At 40.4% G+C, this 17,062-nt stretch overlaps 1 protein-coding gene across 1 annotated transcript in view; it reads right to left on the bottom strand.

Moving 5' to 3' along the window:
- CUNH18orf63 (chromosome unknown C18orf63 homolog) overlaps nt 1–11,964 on the bottom strand; it is a 37,435-nt gene extending 25,471 nt beyond the window's left edge. The window contains exons 1-6 of the mRNA XM_019545062.1: nt 11,804–11,964; nt 11,234–11,312; nt 9,429–9,485; nt 7,767–7,878; nt 1,981–2,022; nt 545–621 (exon numbers count right to left, since the gene is read on the bottom strand). Of these exons, the coding sequence (XP_019400607.1) occupies nt 545–621; nt 1,981–2,022; nt 7,767–7,878; nt 9,429–9,485; nt 11,234–11,312; nt 11,804–11,937 (501 nt within the window). The 5' untranslated portion in view covers nt 11,938–11,964. The remainder of the gene's footprint in view (nt 1–544; nt 622–1,980; nt 2,023–7,766; nt 7,879–9,428; nt 9,486–11,233; nt 11,313–11,803) is intronic.
- Nucleotides 11,965–17,062: the final 5,098 nt, after the last annotated feature.

Raw genomic sequence — 17,062 nt, forward strand, 5'->3', positions numbered from 1 at the left:
GGTGCTGGCTCCTACCTTGGGGGTCTTTAAGAGGAGGCTAGATGAACACCTTGCCAGGGTCATTAGACCCCAGTACTCTTTCCTGCCATGGCAGGGGGTCAGACTTGATGATCTGCTCAGGTTCCTTCTGACCCTACCAACTATGAAACTATGAAATGGCCTCAAGCTTCAGGATGGGAAATTTAGGTTGGAGATTAAGAGGAACTTTCTGACTATGAGGATGGTCAGACATTGGAACAGACTACCTAGAAGTTGTGGCATCTCTATCCCTGGAAACTTTGAACAGCAGGTTAGACAGACACTTTGCTGGGATGGTCTAGTCAGGGGTGCTCCTAACTTAAGCAGGGGGCTGGACTAGATGACCTGATGAGGTCCCTTCCAACCCTACTTTCCTATGATAAGAAAATAGTTTGAGTAATGTCCAAAAGCAACAGGGAGTAAACACATTTTCCCTACTGGTTATTCTTAAATAAAGTATTGTAGATAAAATAAGACCATAAAGAAGCATACAGGATGAATGAAATGATTGATAAAAGTTCTGTACCTCAGGTGGCGGTAGTCGAATTGTGAAAGCCTCCAAACTGATGCAAACTTGGGTTTCTGTTACACTGAGGTCCATAACTGTATTAAAAGTAAAGCCCCCAAAACTGTTTACTAATGTAATTTTCTCAAATGCAAAGCGAATGTGCTTATATTAAAGGAACCACTTATGATTCTGCTCATTGTAGTGGTTTGAAAATCTACAAGGTAAGAATTCCTTAACACTGAAAAACAATTAATTGCATTTCAAGTCTTAAAAATTAAAACAAACTTTGGTCTCTATTTTCTAATATCAATGATTAAACTGCATCCATAAAATTATGTACACACACATAAATCCATCAATAACTTAGTTTTGTGCACATGGTGGTGCTTGGATACAAATGCCTACTTGTACAAGCAACTCCGACTTCTGAACATAATTCCCTCTTGCAAATTTAGGTGGCAGCATTTGCAAATGTAGTCTTTAGTGAGGTTTTGAAATATAGGGGAGGTTTTGCTAGAAACTATTTTATTCCTATGTATTCTTTCATAACAGGTTAATTAATTAACATATGGCCTGATGTTTTGAATACTGTAAAATTAAATGAATGGGTAAAAAGGCTCCCCTCTGTTTCCCTCTTGATATGAAAACTCCCGCCTCTACATGTGCAGTAAAGGCACAATGGTATCTAATACATGATCCACCCAATTGCACTTTCTGCCATGCCACATATGCATGGCAGGAGGCATGATTGTGGGATCACACATTAGATCCCATCATTCCTTATTGCCTGTGCAGGGGGAGCCTGATCATGGGCTCCCCCTGCACTGGCAGGAAGCAAGCTGGGCAAGTTGAGGGGGCTCCCAGCTGTGGGGGTGCCCCATGCAGCACCAGGGCTGGAGAATCATGATAGCCACTGTTTCCCAGGCTCGGGGGTGCATGAAACCCCCACACCTTGGGGATTGTGGTTGCCTCAGGGCTCATGGGTTTCACACACTCCTGAGCTCTAGGGACTGTAGCTGTTTCAGTCCCCAGGGCCCGGGGGTTTCATGCTGGACATGGTGCACCCCTGAGGTTGGGACTTTCAGCCCAGGGGAGACCCTACTACACGTGCCAATGAAAGCTCGATAGCAACCAGCTATAGAGTTAGTATATGTTTTTGAGGTCTAACTTTATGGCTAGTTGGAGCTTTCTATTGTGTGATAAGTACTTTGCATATGTAGCTGGTTTTAAGGTAATTAGTCAATCAGTTAATTAACTGGTTATGTCCCAGTTAACCAGTTAATTGCACTATAGCTGTAATGAGTAGAGGGGGCCATAGAGACATACAACACAGGGATTATGTGATTGATATTGCTATTCCCATATTTCAAAATAAAATCATAGCAGCTCTAGAAATAATGTATTTTTGCTTAAGTGCAAGCATACTTAATATTTTAACAAAATATTCTACTTACCAACAGCATTTTGTTTTCCCTTATGAGACATGAAATCTCTCCCTTCATAAATAAAAGAAATGTACATTATTTTTATAAAATATATGTCCAAAGCCTTTATTTAAAAATGTCTTTATGTACGGAAGGAGAAAGTGCCTAGCTTATTTTGCTTGTCAGATTTGTTATTCTTTATACAAAAAGAAAAATGCATATCAATTAATTTTTCATTGAACTACAAATAAAATAGCATATAAACAAACACTGAAATATGTATGAAAACATATTATGAACTACTATTTACATGAGTGGTTTTTTCAATGAGAAATTTGTATATGAATTATTTTTATTGGGTAACCCTTAACAAATTCCTCAAGCTCAAAAGAGGAGTTGGAATGAAATATTACTCTAGATTCAATCATCCATATAAACCTACTGATAGAAACAAAATTCTAAGAATAAATTTGATTTTAGATGGTACTATAAGAATTAAGAACAAAATTGTTACTTTATTTGCACAAGGGAGCACAAAGCAGAAACATGCAGAATACATAAGAAAACACCATGTCTTTGGGGCAAAATGTTCCACAGTGGGTACATCTACATGTGAAACAAATGCAACACAATAAACTCCATATAAAGTACATATCTCACTGGAGTCTATTGCTCTTGGACACTGTGTTTACATGTGTGCTTGGACTGCAGCATATTGAGCTGGGTTGGAGGAGCCCTGGCTGGCAGGAGGCCTGGTGGGGGTCAGCCTGCCAGCCTGGGGCTGCTCCAAACCGGTTCAGCGAGCTGCAGAGGGGCTGGATGGGGCACAAGGGTGCTCCATTGCGGGGCTAGCTGGCAGGCAGCGCCTCACTGAAGCACCCATGTGCCCCAGCCAGCCCTGTCAGAGTCTCCACATATGTGGAGCATGAAAGAATGCTGCTGTAGGGCAGTACTTGTGTTTACAAGTACTAACCTATGGCAGAGTTAGTTTCCTGTGGCCTAATACAGCCACATGTGTAGACGCTGAGACTTTACTGAAGAGCTAATTAGGCTAGTGTGTAATATTTCTCTTCTGTCTTTGGGACCACAAGATTTTTTGGTAATACCATGTGTGGGGCATGTGCAGTGTAGTTAGTGGAAGGAAAGAAAACTCTTTGAACCCTATTCTTCATTAGCAGAACAAGCTACAATTTAGTCCTTAAATTGTAAAAGACCTTCTGTAGATATATATCGATAGCTCTTTGTTACTGTTAAATGTTTGCTTAAATGAAACTAGTTCTCTCTTTTACAATTTTTCTTATTGGGTTTTAAATCTGGAATTAAAAAAATAATAATAAAGAAAAAGTGATTCATATTAAAGAGTCCGATAATATTGTACCTTAAAATATAAAACATCAGTTTTATATCAGTTTAAATGGTATAATATTCTATACATTTCTTCAGTGAGGATGTGAGCAGTGTGCAGCTGTGTTAGAAATGTTAACCAACTGTATCTGACTATACTTTGCTACTCTGGTAGGTGACTAGACTACTACCATAAGTATGATGAAACATAGTGGAATGAGATTGTCTTCAAGCATGTCCCTTTCAGTTTGGATAAGAGAAATGTGATCTCTCTCTCTCTCTCTCTCTCTCTCTCTCTAGGCACCATATCCAAACAGGACATTGGCAACTATGGTCTTCCACAGTTCTCTTCTCTTAAGGCATACAGAATTTCCAGTGTCAATACATTCATCTATTTAGATAGACTCTTGATATAAGTCAACCTCTGTCTTCCACGATTTCTCCTTCCTTCAGTCTTTCCAGTTGCAACCAGACTTTCGGTTTCCTCTTTCCTCATAACATATCCGAGAAACTCCAACTGTCTCTTTCTAAGGTTAATCATCAGCTTCCTCCACAGCCTGCTCTTGACAAAATATCTTAATTGGAGATATGACTTGTCCAACATACCTTCAAGATGCACCTTAAGAACCACAACTGAGTTGCTTCAATTCTCTTTTCCATACTTGGCAATAGTGTCCAGCATTCTGACGCATACATGAGGACTGGTATAACATAGCAATCCAAAACGTTAAGTTTGTCCCCATAGAAATGTCAATATCTTTTTCATTTTCAGAAACGCATCTTTTTCAATCCCTAATCGCTATTTTATGTCACGATCCCATTTACCATCTGATGTTATCCAGCTTCCCAAGTAGTTAAATTTATTGACCTGCCTTATCTGTTCCTTATCTACTTTAATGTTACACACAGGGACAATCTTCTTCTTTGTTATTACTGTACATTCTGTTTTTCTACAGTTGATACTTAGCCCCTTCTTCTCACTTTCACTAACAATTTTATCTAAAATTTCTTGCAGCTTCTTTTCTGAATCAGCTATTAAGACTGTGTCATTAGTATAATGCAAGTTGTTCAAATTCTGTCCACCAGTGATCACCCTTGGTAAATCTTCAATCTTCATCAGTATCTACTCATTATACAAGTTGAACAAGTCAGGTGAAAAGATACAGCCTTGCCTCACGCCTCTCTAAATTTGGACAAAATCACTTAGTTCATTTTCTATCTTCACTGCTGCAGTTTGCTCCCAATAAAGTTTTCTTAAAATGCTCAAGTTTTTATCATCAATATCCAGGTCTTCTGGCATTTTCATTAATTCCTTATGCTTGACTCTATCAGAAGCTTTGGTATACTCATTAAAATATATGAAAATGTCTTTCTTCGTGTCTATTGCCCTCTCTGAACACATTCATACCATAAAGATAGCATTTCTTGTACCTCGATCTTCACCAAAACCACATTGAACTTTTGCAATCTCCAGTCTATTCTACTTCTGGTTCTTATCATCAGCACCTGCAGGAGGATCTTTGTCACATGGCTCATTAAACTGATGGCTCGATGGAATTCACATTCAATGGCTCCAGGTCTTTTGGGGAGCCCAATAAAGATTGATTTACTGAGATCCTCAGGTATTTCTCCGCTTTTGTAAATCTCATGGATAACATTTATTAAGTTTTCTATACCAGACTCTTCCAAACATTTTATTTGTTCTACTGCAATCTCCTCTGGTCCTGTAGCTTTATTATTTTTCATTCAGTTGATAACTGTTTGTACTTCTGACTTAAGAATTTTCAAACTTTTCATGTTCTTCTTAATAGATGGCACTTCTTCTCAACTGTCATGGAATAAATCTTCAATATACTTTGTCGATCTTTTCAATAATTGTTCTTGTTCCATGATCACGTCACTATTCTTGGCTTTTATAGTCTCCCAGCAGTGCATCTTCCTTTACCTGTGATGTCTTTGATATTCCTATACATCGATGTAATATCTTCATCCTTTTGTTTTTCTATCTCTGTATATTTTTCATTAAGCCATTTCTCCTTTTCTCTGTTGCATGTTGATCAAATTCTTTTATCCAGTTTCGTATACTCTGCCAAACTACAGGTTTTCATCTTCCTTTTTTCTTGCTTAAGTTCAAGGATTTCTTCAGTCATTCATTTCTGTTTCTTTTGCCTTACTTTGATTGAATAACCTCCTTGGCTGTTTCAGTGAGTGCTTCTTGGAAAATGTCCCAGTTTGACATATTTCGTTCACCTTCAAGTTATTGAAAATGGTTTTTGACTGCAACTGTATACGTTTCTTTAATCAGATCTTTTTCCATTAGAATTGAATAATCAAGCTTCTTTGTCACTTTTGGTTTCTTAGGTTTCCTCAACCTTATCTTGTACTACAAATACATGATCAGTTTTTGGTAGTTGAACTGCCTTTCTGAATCTTTTGTTGATGGTGATGATGTAATCAATTTGGTTTCTATCGTTATCACCAGGACTTTTCCATGTATGCCTTCTTCTCGGGTGGTGTTCAAACCAGGTGTTCATAATGACTTGATCATTTGCCACACACCAATCAATCCATCTCATTCCTCTTTCATTTTTCTCTCCATGTCAATGAGGTCCAACAATATTATCCGCTCAATCACAACCAATTTGCATTTAGAACTCGCATAACTATGACTGCTTCTTGAGGTCTGGATTGCTTTTTCACTTTATCAAGGTTTTCATAAAAATGATCAATGTCCTCTTCCCCACTTTCAGCTGTCGGTCCATAGACTTGTATTACTGCAATATTGAAAGGTTTAGCCTTTATTTTCACAAGCATCACTTTATCAGGCCCAAAAATCATGCAAACATTTTGAGGTTTCTTCATCCAAAATCAACCCAAATCCTCTTTTGTGCATCTGGCCTCCTGAGTAAATGACTGTCACGCCTTCTTCAATAGTTTGCCACTTCTTGTTGCAGTTTCCAGTGTTCAGCTAACTTGAGCAAGTCTCCTCTATTGTTGTCCCAGTTGTACCAGGCATCCACCAAATTAAATGATCTACCGTCCTGCGCACCCAGTGGCTTCAACTGTAACCCTGGTAAAGGAGGGTGGGCGCAATGCCTTGCCTAAGGGGCAACCCAGAGACTGCAGTAGCTAGAGAGTACTTGTCTCACTATGTAGGCCACTGTATTCATTGACCTCTTGGTGACCCTGCAGCTTGCAGACAGTGGAAAAAATCCAGATCTAGCTCTCTAAGGCTGAGTCTGCTCAGATGCAGAAAGGGTGGTGCATAGATTTTGGTGCCGTGGGAAGTGTCAGTTTGTCATGGTGGGTTGTATGCAATTCCTGCGAGAGAGTGGGATTTTTTTTTTTTTTTTAAGAGTGTTCAGGAGGAGGTTTCTGAGGGTAGCCATGGTGCACAGCCCCTGGTGTCTGAGGAGTTTGATGTTTAATTGAGTATTGTGAATCCTGGTTGTCTGGCTGAATGGTGAAGAGTGGAGTGTTTGTTGGTTAGTGAATAAGTATTCAAATTATATTGTGGATTCTACTTACCTGATGCTGTCGGATCTAACAATAGGAGAAGTTCATCAAAGATACTGCAACAGGATGTTGTTGGAGCCAGTCCCAGAATATACTTACTTTCCCTCTGATGGTATTGGTTCACAACACCTGAGGTAAATATTACCCTTTGCAAGTGTTTTGTGTGTGTAGGTGCGTCTTGTGTTATTGTTATAATTTGTATATATGTATGTTCTTTTAGGATTAGTGTAAGCTAAGTACAGTATAGTTGTATAGGCAATTATATAGCCATTGTAGTAATTATAATTGCTGAATTTAGATATTGTTTTAATAAACTGCTGAATTCATTAACTGTTACCTTGAGTTTGTGGAGATTTTTACTGCTTAATTATCTCTGATCTCCACTCAGAGTACCTATAGGGTGCAGCTGATAGACGCTGCACGTTATAGGTAGGTCATTAATCCACCCCACCAAATCACTTAAGTGGCTAGAAGTGGAATCTTGTCCAAACTTTGTCCAAACCATAAGCCACCTGCATTGATTCTAGCCAGCAACTATTATCCTGACAGTCAAAACTGTCCTACTGCTGGATGCTGTTTAATGTTATCCCCAGGACTGTTGGATGCAATTTAACGTTATACCGAGGACAGAAATGTGCTACTACTGTATAAAAATATGTTCATTATGAAATTCCAATTTTGAAAAATACATCCAGTGTTTGAAGAAGATATTTACTGTACTACATATTAACGTGTATGCTATGGTCAATTTAATTGTGTATTAAATCAATTCACAAAGTAGAAGGAAGATAGAAACAATAATTACCAGTCCTTTTACATTATTCATTAAACGGGGATAAAGGAACAGATATGCAAACATATTAAAAGAACATAAATAATCAAAAAATAGACAGCATACGCATAGATAAAACACTGAAAATCAAAGGGTCAGTCTCTGATTTAGTAGAGTCAGATACCTTGTACCAGAAGATGACCAGCCTTATTCCAGCTTGGGGCAAGTCTGGCTATAAGAGTGTAGGAGAGGCAGAGTTGAAGAATGGCTCGACTAACTCTTTGTGGAGTTTCCATCTAATTAATATGAAAAAGAGGGGAAATCAGAAAATCTTGTGTGCAGACCAGGAGCACACACATTTTTTAAAGGTCATAGATTTCATAGATATTAAGGCTGGAAGGGAGCTTGTGAGCTCATTGTGTCCAGCCCCTGCCCAAAGAGCAGGAAATCAGCTGGTGTCAGATGACCCCAGCACGGTGAGCATCCAGGCATTTCTTGAACATCTATCTAGAGTAGGTGCTTGCACCAGTTCTGGAAAGAATCTATTCCAGATACTGGAGACTCGGATGGTAAAGAAGTTTTTCCTTATGTCCAGTCTAAAATGGCCTTCCAGCAGTTTGTGACAGTTAGGCCTTGTCTTCCCTTGTGGTGTTCTGGTGAACAGATGTTCTCCCAGTTCCTGATGCACACCCCTTATATACTTATAGGCTGCCACCAAGTTTCCCCTGAGCCTTCTCTTCTCCAGGCTGAAGAGTCCCATGTCTCAGCCTCTCCTCATAAGGCCTGCTCTCTTGACCTCTAATCATGTGTGTGGCTCTCCTCTGGACTCTCTCAAGCTTCTCCACATCCTTTCTAAAGTGTGAAGCTCAGAACTGGATGCAGTACTCCGGCTGCAACTTCACCAAGGCCAAGTAAAGCGGGAGGATGACTTCCTGCGTCTTGCCTGAGATGCATTGGTAGATGTAAGCCAGAGTTTTGTTTGCTTTGTCAGCTTCAGTGTCACATTGGTGGCTCATGTTCATCTTGTGACCCATCATTACCCCCAATTCTCTTTTGGTCATGGTGCTAGTGAGTGTAGCACTGCTGAGCCTATAAGTATGATGTAGGTTCTTTCTCCTGAGGTGGAGCACCTTGAATTTCTCTATGTTGAATGTCATCAGGTTTTGATTTGCCCACCTTGCGAGCCTGTCCAGGTTGGCCTGAATTGCCAGCCTATCCTCCAGTGTGACTGCACTTCCCCATAATTTGGTGTTGTCTGTGAACTTAGCCAGTCTGCTACTGACACCCAAATCCAGATCCAGGTCTCGATGCACTGGGGCCAATCACATCAGTAGCGGCAGGTAAGAGGAGCACCTGCCCCAGGCATAAAGTTAGGAGGGGCCAGAATTGTTCCCCTAAAGAGTCTGTATTGCAGCAGCATACTCATGCCAGAAACTCCAAAACAGCCCCCAACTGCTGCTGCTTTAAGAGGAACACCTGGATCAGGACGAGTGGCAGCAGCTGCTCATCCAGAAACTGTTTAGGAGTTCCCAGCATGGATAAGCCTGCTTCCTTCCGCTCTTGGAACTTGCTTGTCCCGCCACTCTCAGAAATGTGCATCCCCCACACTCCTGCAAGATCTGCCTGGCCACCTGCTCTGCTTGTTATGCTGCTTACTGAGGCTCCAGGACTGGGGACAGGTTCCCAGAATCCAGGATCCTCATGTGCCAGGGATGTTAAAAAAACATGTTTTAAGTGTAACATCTGCCTGGAGTCACAGAAACATTAATTTTATAACTTGCAAGTTTTGACAACAAGAAATGTAAGTATAACAGCATAAAAAATCATGACATATTTAATAACTTACTGTAGCTTCATGTTTCTCTGTGTAAGCCTGACATTTTCCTGTTTTGTAAAGAGATATCTAAATCAATAAGAAAAAAAAATTCTTTCAATGTCTGAACATAGAAGGAGTATATAAGAAGCACCTGATAGCACAGCCTTACATTTCTAACCTGTATTAACCACTCCACTGGAGCAAAGTCTTTGATAACAGTCTTAATTTATTATTACTAGTTACTTTTATTGCTATAATAGACCATTAATTATGGAGTAGGATGCCATTTGTGGCAGAGGCATCAAATAAAACTAACTGCTCAGGACGCTAAATGTCCTAAAGCAGTGGTGTCAAACTCAGCCTGTGCCCTGGGCCAGATCTAGAACATGAGGCTCCTTGCGGGCCAGATCTGCAGGGCAAGCAGCAGAGGTAGTGAGGCCAGCAGCTGCAGCAGAGCAAGCAATGGTGGCCAGAGGGCAAATAGAGGTGTGCTAAGTGGTTACAAGTCAAGCAGCTGTGTGGCATGTGAGCTATATCAGACTACCTGTCTGCCACTGATGGTCATGCCCATTGGGGACCTATATCCCTGGAGACTATGTCCTCCTGGCAGCCCCACCTCAAAATTCACTGGCCTACTCAAAGCCCAGAAAGCCAGATAAAGCAGGTCTGCAGGCTGGATCTGGTGCATGGGCAATTGAAATCTCGGTTCTAAAGTACAGATAGTATCCCCCAAAAAAACAGAGGACAAAGGATAATTGCTTTCAGTCTGTTACCTGGGCTGACAAGTCCATTTTCAAGTGAGTCACGAAGAACTATTTTATTCTATGTCCTTAACTAACCACCAAAGCTAAATTAATGCAGTTGTGTGGAAATGTTTTATTGACAAGCTGATTTTATGTTTTGTAGAGTGTTAAAAAACATATGAAATGTAGGTTATCATCTGTAAATGCTTCAAACCATTGTTCTCTTCACTCTGCCCCTGCTTATTATTATGCTAGGTTATATCCTACCTGCTTTGAGCCACAGTGAGTCGATACCACACACATGCACAGAGTATAAAATGTATAGTTATATGTTATATTAAATAACCTGGAAATTTAGTTTACTATGGGCATGTCTACCCAAGATGGTTACTGCAGATTAGCCTAATAACAGCATAGTAGCACGTTACAACACAAACTGTGTTATTAGCTTACTGTGCAGTGTTATATTAAGCTAATGCACGGTAAGCATCACTAAATTACTGTACGTTGGCACTTCTGCACAGTAATTCTACGTACTGTGCATTTAGTTGGTACTTCATTAAGCAAGCACTAAACTAAATGTGCAGTGTCTAAGGAGTATTAATGAATGTGTAGACATGCCCTGTGAAAGCTATTTAAGAAATCAGCCTTATCAGACAAAGGTTGCCCCAGCATTTTACATGAAATCTTAAGTTCTTTGATTTCAATATGTCCACAGGTACATTCAGTACAATTATTGCTATAATAGACCATTAATTATGGAGCAGGATGCCATTTGTGGCAGAGGCATCAAATAAAACTAACTGCTCAGGACGCTAAATGTCCTAAAGCAGTGGTGTCAAACTCAGCCTTGTATTTCGCACTTAAGTGCATGTGGAAAGTATATCATCATCACTATCCTTTCAAAGAGCTATTTCTTCAACAGAGGAATAATATGCCATATATACTGTTAGTGTTCAGTTGTTTGTTTCACGTGAGCGCACTTATACTTAAATTGTATCACATATTAAGTTTCTGATATTAGTTTTGATAAATAGGCCTCTAAAAGGAGCTACATATATAACTCTCTATATATGTTATGCTACTACTGACCGCCATTACAGCTAAAATTTCATTCAGTGTTCCAGGTACAGGTGAGGAGAGGATGTCTTGATGAAGAAAGAGCAATTGCCTATGAAGATAAAACTTTCAAAATTAAGTATAAAAATAATATCCTTTAAATTGATCTTGTTATCTCAGCACTACATTACATTCATTTTAATTATTTCTACTAAAGCATAAGTACATTTTACATTAAGTTTCTAGTAGTTTGGTAGTAAATGCTGGACAGCTCAGGTTACTAATTTATATTTCATCCAGATTGGTCAGAGTCAAAAGCAGTCACTCGCTATCCATACTAAAATTAGCTGTTGTGAAATTAAACAAAATCCACAATAAGGGCCAGCCTAATGACAATTTATTGAAATGAAATATTTTGCTGGTTTTTCAGCAGCTATTGCCTACCTCAAAAGAGGAGGTCCAGGAAAAAAATACATAGTAAATATCCCAAGGTAACTACGAATTTCATTGATCTTATTTGTAATAACTATTACTACTTATGAATTATTTTTATCAGAACAATTACTTCTGAAAATAGCAGCTCTCAAAATTATTTGCCTTTACCTGCAAATCTTCAACTGTGTATTTCTAATCTGAGTTTTTGACACAGCAGAGCTCAGTGTAATCTTAATGGCACAGAGTTTCTGTAGATCAGGCAGACTGATAAAGAACAGAGACTGGTCTCTAGTGTCATTCATCTTCTTTTATTGATTATTCCAACACAGCAACCTAGTTTTTAACAGAAAAATATTACTTAATTATCAAAACAAGGTGGGTGTTACATAAATATATGAAAGTATGCAACCAAATTAATCAATACAAATGTATTTTGGTTAATGTTAGGTAGGCTTTTATAACTTTTAATAACTTGGTAAGCTATTATAGATAATTTGTCATATTTATAGCTACTGCAATGCATAAATCTCCAAAAGCAATGTTAAAGTAACGTTATGGGCCCTCTCTTATAAGCAAATTCAGGTTTAAGTCAAGGATGACACTCTCCGTAAGTTATTCTCTTATGCCTAAAATAGGTCTGATCATGTAATCCACTAGGAAACACATTTTTCATCATCTTCTCCTCCTATATGAATATGAGATTTAGCTACCTGTGCATTGCCCCTTCTCCTTACACCAAAATCTCAGTAGGAATTTCTCCAGTCAGGCAAGGGCAGTGGGCAAATTGTGGAGGACAATACAAGCCATGGAAAACACTTAGAGAGATCCCCATCCTGCACCCCTGTGGGATACCTTTTGTACTACACTTCTGTCCTTTTCACCAGATTTGTATCAACCTGTATGGAACACTGTATTCTATATAGGTTCTCATACACCCTCATTGCCCTATTATCTGAGTGCTTTCCAGCAGTTAAGCAACATACCTAACCTCTGGTATATATAATTTGTTTTATCATCCTCCACTCCGAGCAAGAAGTTTATGCAACTATGTATTTTGTGTGGGGGGCAGAGGGCTGCATTTTCTTAAATATCTCTGCTATGATGCATGCCTTGTCACAAAACTGAACAAACTATGACTGGCAATAGGAGTGGGATGAGTTTTGTGATGATTTCAGGCCACCCAAAAAGCTCTCACCCCACACAGTGTCTACCCCTATTGTAGAATATCCCAGTTATAGAGAAGCAAAATGATTGACCATGGTTTTCATCCTGGTGCTTTATGCCTTCACTTGGATATCTTAGGGTCAGGCCATCGAACACCATCAAGATAACAACTAAGACATAGAACTTGATATGCTATTGAAAGTCAGTATAGAAAGTAGAGGTCAGCACTGTTGAATTCACTGTAGGCTGTATTACTGAAGAGAGTTTTTGTACTAGTTTGAGTTTCCCAAGTGCCAGAAGCCACATTGAATCAAAGAGTTTCATGGTGAAAATTCCTTCTTTTTAAGCTTATTCCTGCTAGTTTTCTCACAGGAGTAGAGAGTTAAGGGCCAGGTCCACAGCTGATCTTAACTGTTATAATGGCTCCAATACAGCCACAGATTACAACAAGAACCTATGACAGTTTACACAAGCAGAAAATCTTATACCCTTATTTTTTGCAATGCAGCTCAGCTAATTGAGAAGGGTAGTGTATAGCCTGCTTGAAACTAGATCACTTATGGCACAAAAAGTTAATGAATAGCTTTTTTACTGCTCAGAGAAAACTTATTCTATATTCTCATTAATATAAATATTCCAGAGAGAAGAAATAAAAAGACTGCTTGAATTTAAGCCTCAAGCCCAACACCACTAACAAAAAAAGCTGATTCTCATTCTCCTCTCCTCGTTCGCATGAATAGATATAATATGAAATCTTGCATTTTCACCAGAGCACTGAAAATAGTAACCAAATTATGTGGCATCCTTGCTCAAAATGTGCAGGCAGTATTCATTCTTCTTAAAAGACAATTTTGTAAATGATGGTAAATCCGGACGAATATTTACCAGGGAACAAACATCAAAGATGAATGTTACTACAGTAGTCTTCATTTGTCTTGCTTACAATAAGAGCAAGTATATTTAAGTTTTAAGAGTAAGAGAATCTGTGGCCAAAAGCAATCCTATGTAAAATGAGAGCAGAATGAGATGTGGTCCTGTAAATGTTATAAAACAAAACTGAAGTCAAGTCACAAGAATGCAGAACAAAGTACATAGCCTGTGCAAGTGTTCACATTACCTGAATCACCTTCTCTGAAGCCACAAGACTGTCTTAAGCTATGAGAGTTAAAATTCACCTTCTTTTTATTTATCACTGGCTTGTGTAAGATATATTCACTTCACATTGTAACCCTTTCTTCTGCAAGCATGAGGGCAAGAAATGTTCTTAAAACATGAAAGCTGCGATAGTCACCTAACCATACGATACTAAGAACTATGGCCTTTAAGAAAAACATCAAGTAGTGGAAGATGCATCATCATCCCATATAAAAGAAAAGAAAGGGCCAGATCCTCAGCTCTCATAAGGCTTGTCGTGGTACTCAGTGGCCAGTTGGGATTTTCCCAGGCAAAGATGACATATAGCCTGCATGGGAGAAGTGTGCTAAGGGCACTGTCCCTGATGTAGGGAGGTTCAGCAATCCCTGGTTGACACAACTGCCTAGAAACAGTTGTATTCAACTGTAAATTAAATCCTTATCAGCCATCAAAAATTTGGATACTCTGACATGGCACACCACAGGGACCTCAGAGACAGCTTAGAAAGGTCCTGACTCCAAATGTGACTTTTGTACTCCTTTATCAGCTGTTGCAGTGTGGACAGTACCCGCATTGCCGTCCCCTCCCAATGCACCAGCATTGAGATCTGATGACTGGAATGAGGAGAAAGGAGCCAGAGAGCAGTCATCACCTCCCTTATACAAACACTCCCAATTCTTGTCAAAAAAAGTTTTAAAACATATCACAGAAAATGTTTTAAAGCCCATTTTGGCCAGATAGTCACCCCTACCCTTAATTTTCAGTTTTATTAAAACAAGTGTCCCTATACAGTGTGTATTGGAAGACTTTGTAAGAAATGGGTATGGGGGAACTTTTAAACAGATACATTACCTAACTGGATCAGACCATGATCTAACCCTGGGGTCAAACATAAGACCTGAAGACTGGATCCAGACCATGGTCATTTAGCCTGCAGGGCTTCTCATGGGCTAGACCACCTACTTCTGCAGGCCAGATATGGCTCACAGGGCTCATCATGGGGGCTGACGGGAGCCCCTGAGACAGCAGCGTTAAGCCTTGTGTCTTCCAGAGTCTCTGGTTGCAGGTCTGGCATGCAGAGAATGACCGTCCCTTACCTCTCCCCCTTACCCACCCCTGAAATGCGGGTTTTGGGTTGCCCTCGGCAACTAACATTGGCAGAAGAGAAAAATGGGGAAGCAAGTAGTATTAAATTCCCTGGGATCTAGGCCTGCACTGACACAGCTGCTCCAGACAGCCATGGAGATGAACGCCACTGCCACTGGCAGCTTACCTGGCCCCAGGGACACCCTTGCTCTCTGGATTCAGCCTACGGGCCCAAATGGGTAGACACCCTGGTCTACACACCCTTAGTTCCCCGTCTGGCACCAAACACCACACACCACAGAAAAAAACAGCCCCAAAAGCATGAAGCCCCCTAGTGGACAGTTCAAGGGCACATTTCCCTCAGAGACCTGTGCCCTAGCCGTGAGGGTCTGGCTCAGAGTTAGACGAAAGGAAGCCCCTGAGGTTTTATTCACAATGCCCCCTCTGCCCAGAGGCCGCCTCAGTGGGTGCTGCCATCCGGGAGGTGGGTACTTCTCCTGATCCCACCCACATATGCACCTACCCTGTGGGGACAGCATCTGCCCTGTGACTGCTGCCCTCAGCCCCTGGATACCCTGCCCCTGCTGTGACACCAGTACAGGGTGCTCAGCTGCTTGCATTAACTAGGCAGGTGCTGTTTAGTTCTCCCCCTGGATGGGAGACCTGGGACCTGTCAAATGTATAGGTATGAAGGAGGTGGCAGGTTGGAAAAGCTGCTGTAGCTCCAGGATTCATTGTGCTTGGGTGCAGGAGAAAGCAGCTGACTTGCAGATCAGAGCACATGCTGGGGCATGTCCTTTGGGGGGTGTCAGGCTGAATCCCTGGCAGAAACCTTGTGCAAGCCCAGTGAAAGGTGGCCTTTTGCCTCCTCAAGTTGCTGCTTGCTGCTGCTGTGAGTCACTGAGGAGTGGGAGGTAATGAAGGTGATGTTACAGATTGACTGGAACAAGTGCTCTGCACCCTCAGGGCTGGGTGTGCATGGGGCTGAGTTAGAGCTAGCATTTTTTAATTAAACAGAAGCTCTGTCTGGGGCAGAACAAAGCCAGTTCACCTATATCCACAAGGAGGAGATGTCCAGCTAAATAATTTTTGAACTTCATTTAACTTGTGCTCAATTATTCTATTTGAAGGTCTACAATGACTGTGCACTCATTTTGGAAAACTGTGAAGTGTTGCAACTGAAGGCCTGGTCTGCACTGGTACTGTAAATGTGTTGAGTACCATTGCATTCCTGTTGGAAAGGTTTGTTTGCTGTTAACTGAAGAGAGGGTGTTAGCCCTGATAGTCTGAAGTCAAGGAGAAGGCAGGATAGAGATGTACCTTATAGATTCACTAAATCAGAGATGCATAAGCTTTCATGAGCCCCAGCTCCCTTTGTCAGATGCTGTGAAACAGCATGTTTAGAGCAGTCTATTAACTAAAGAGAGTGATGTGAATACAAAAGTGTAAGAGTGATGTAGCTGTGGCAGTCCAGAAATTACGCATGAGGCAAGGATTTCTCAGGGTGATACCTTTTATCGTACCTCACAAAGAATGTCTTGCATCCAAGAGCTAACCTAACTTTATCCCTACTACATAGTCAGTTCAATAAAAGATATCACCCTAAGAAATCTTTGCCTTTCTGAATACGAAAGACAGGAAACAGGGGAGAAACAAACCAGCAACAAACCCATAGGGCCCAAAGGGTCACTGAAACTAATTCAAGTAATGGGATAAGAATCTGTAGTCTCCGTACAGATTCTTATCCCATTCAGATTCAGTAGTTCATACTTAACACAATCCAGTTCATGGATGATTTCTTGTTCTGCAATTTCAGGTCTTGTATTCAAATCATTCTACCAGATACACTGCATCTATTAGATGCGCAGAATCTTGTTGAAGAAAAAATCGTGGTTCGTTTCTCGGGAGGTGGAAAAAACTTTCAGCTTCAGACACACTTTATTAGTAATACAAAAGGTATATATTTGCAAATAGGGTCAGAGGGAGAAGACAAAAGATCAAGTCCCTCTGCCCCCGAGCATAATCATTAGCAGGCTTTTATCC

Source organism: Crocodylus porosus, unplaced genomic scaffold (assembly GCF_001723895.1).
Source record: "Crocodylus porosus isolate Cpor-Errol unplaced genomic scaffold, CroPor_comp1, whole genome shotgun sequence".
NCBI lineage: Eukaryota > Metazoa > Chordata > Crocodylia > Crocodylidae > Crocodylus > Crocodylus porosus.